General features: G+C 59.9%; 1 protein-coding gene across 1 annotated transcript in view; it reads left to right on the top strand.

Annotated features, from left to right (window-relative positions):
• Positions 1-493, top strand: part of LOC108804163 (rho GTPase-activating protein 27-like) — a gene marked incomplete at both ends in the record, with an annotated part of 4080 nt that extends 3587 nt beyond the window's left edge. Inside the window, 2 exons of the mRNA XM_018575920.1 lie at positions 231-326; positions 395-493. Coding sequence (XP_018431422.1) covers positions 231-326; positions 395-493 — 195 coding nt within the window. The remainder of the gene's footprint in view (positions 1-230; positions 327-394) is intronic.
• Positions 494-573: the final 80 nt, after the last annotated feature.

Raw genomic sequence — 573 nt, 5'->3', positions numbered from 1 at the left:
ACCACGCTCCGCCCACTCACCACCCAGCTCCTCCTCCTCAGTAGCCAGCTCCACCTCCTCAGTAGCCAGCTCCGCCTCCACAGTAGCCAGCTCCGCCTCAGTAGCCAGCTCCGCCTCCTCAGTAGCCAGCTCCGCCTCCTCACTAGCCAGCTCCGCCTCCTCAGTAGCCAGCTCCGCCTCCTCACTAGCCAGCTCCGCCTCCTCACTTGCCAGCTTTGATTGTGTTCCAGGACAGAGCAGTGACAGCAATGTGCGAGCCAAGCTGCGGAAGTTCCTGCAGAGGAGACCCACGCTGCAATCTCTCCGGGAGAAGGGATACATTCGCGGTAAGACAATATGCCGGGCCGCGGAGCTTACACTCTTCTCCTCTCTGATCACCTTTCTTGGCCCGCAGATCAAGTGTTCGGCTGTCCCCTCCCCCATCTGTGTGAGCGAGAGAACAGGAGCGTGCCGCACTTTGTCAGCAACGCCATCCAAGCTGTGGAGAAAAGGGGTGAGAAACGTCAGCGCCCCCGTGTGCCGGGATCATGTCTGTGTCCTCCATGTAGATGTAGTGTGCATCCTCCATGTAGA

This window comes from Nanorana parkeri, unplaced genomic scaffold (genome assembly GCF_000935625.1).
Source record: "Nanorana parkeri isolate BGI_ZX_2015 unplaced genomic scaffold, ASM93562v1 scaffold5613, whole genome shotgun sequence".
Classification (NCBI taxonomy): domain Eukaryota; kingdom Metazoa; phylum Chordata; class Amphibia; order Anura; family Dicroglossidae; genus Nanorana; species Nanorana parkeri.
The sequence above is the reverse complement of the archived record's forward strand: the minus strand, read 5'-3'. Positions and strand labels throughout refer to the sequence as shown.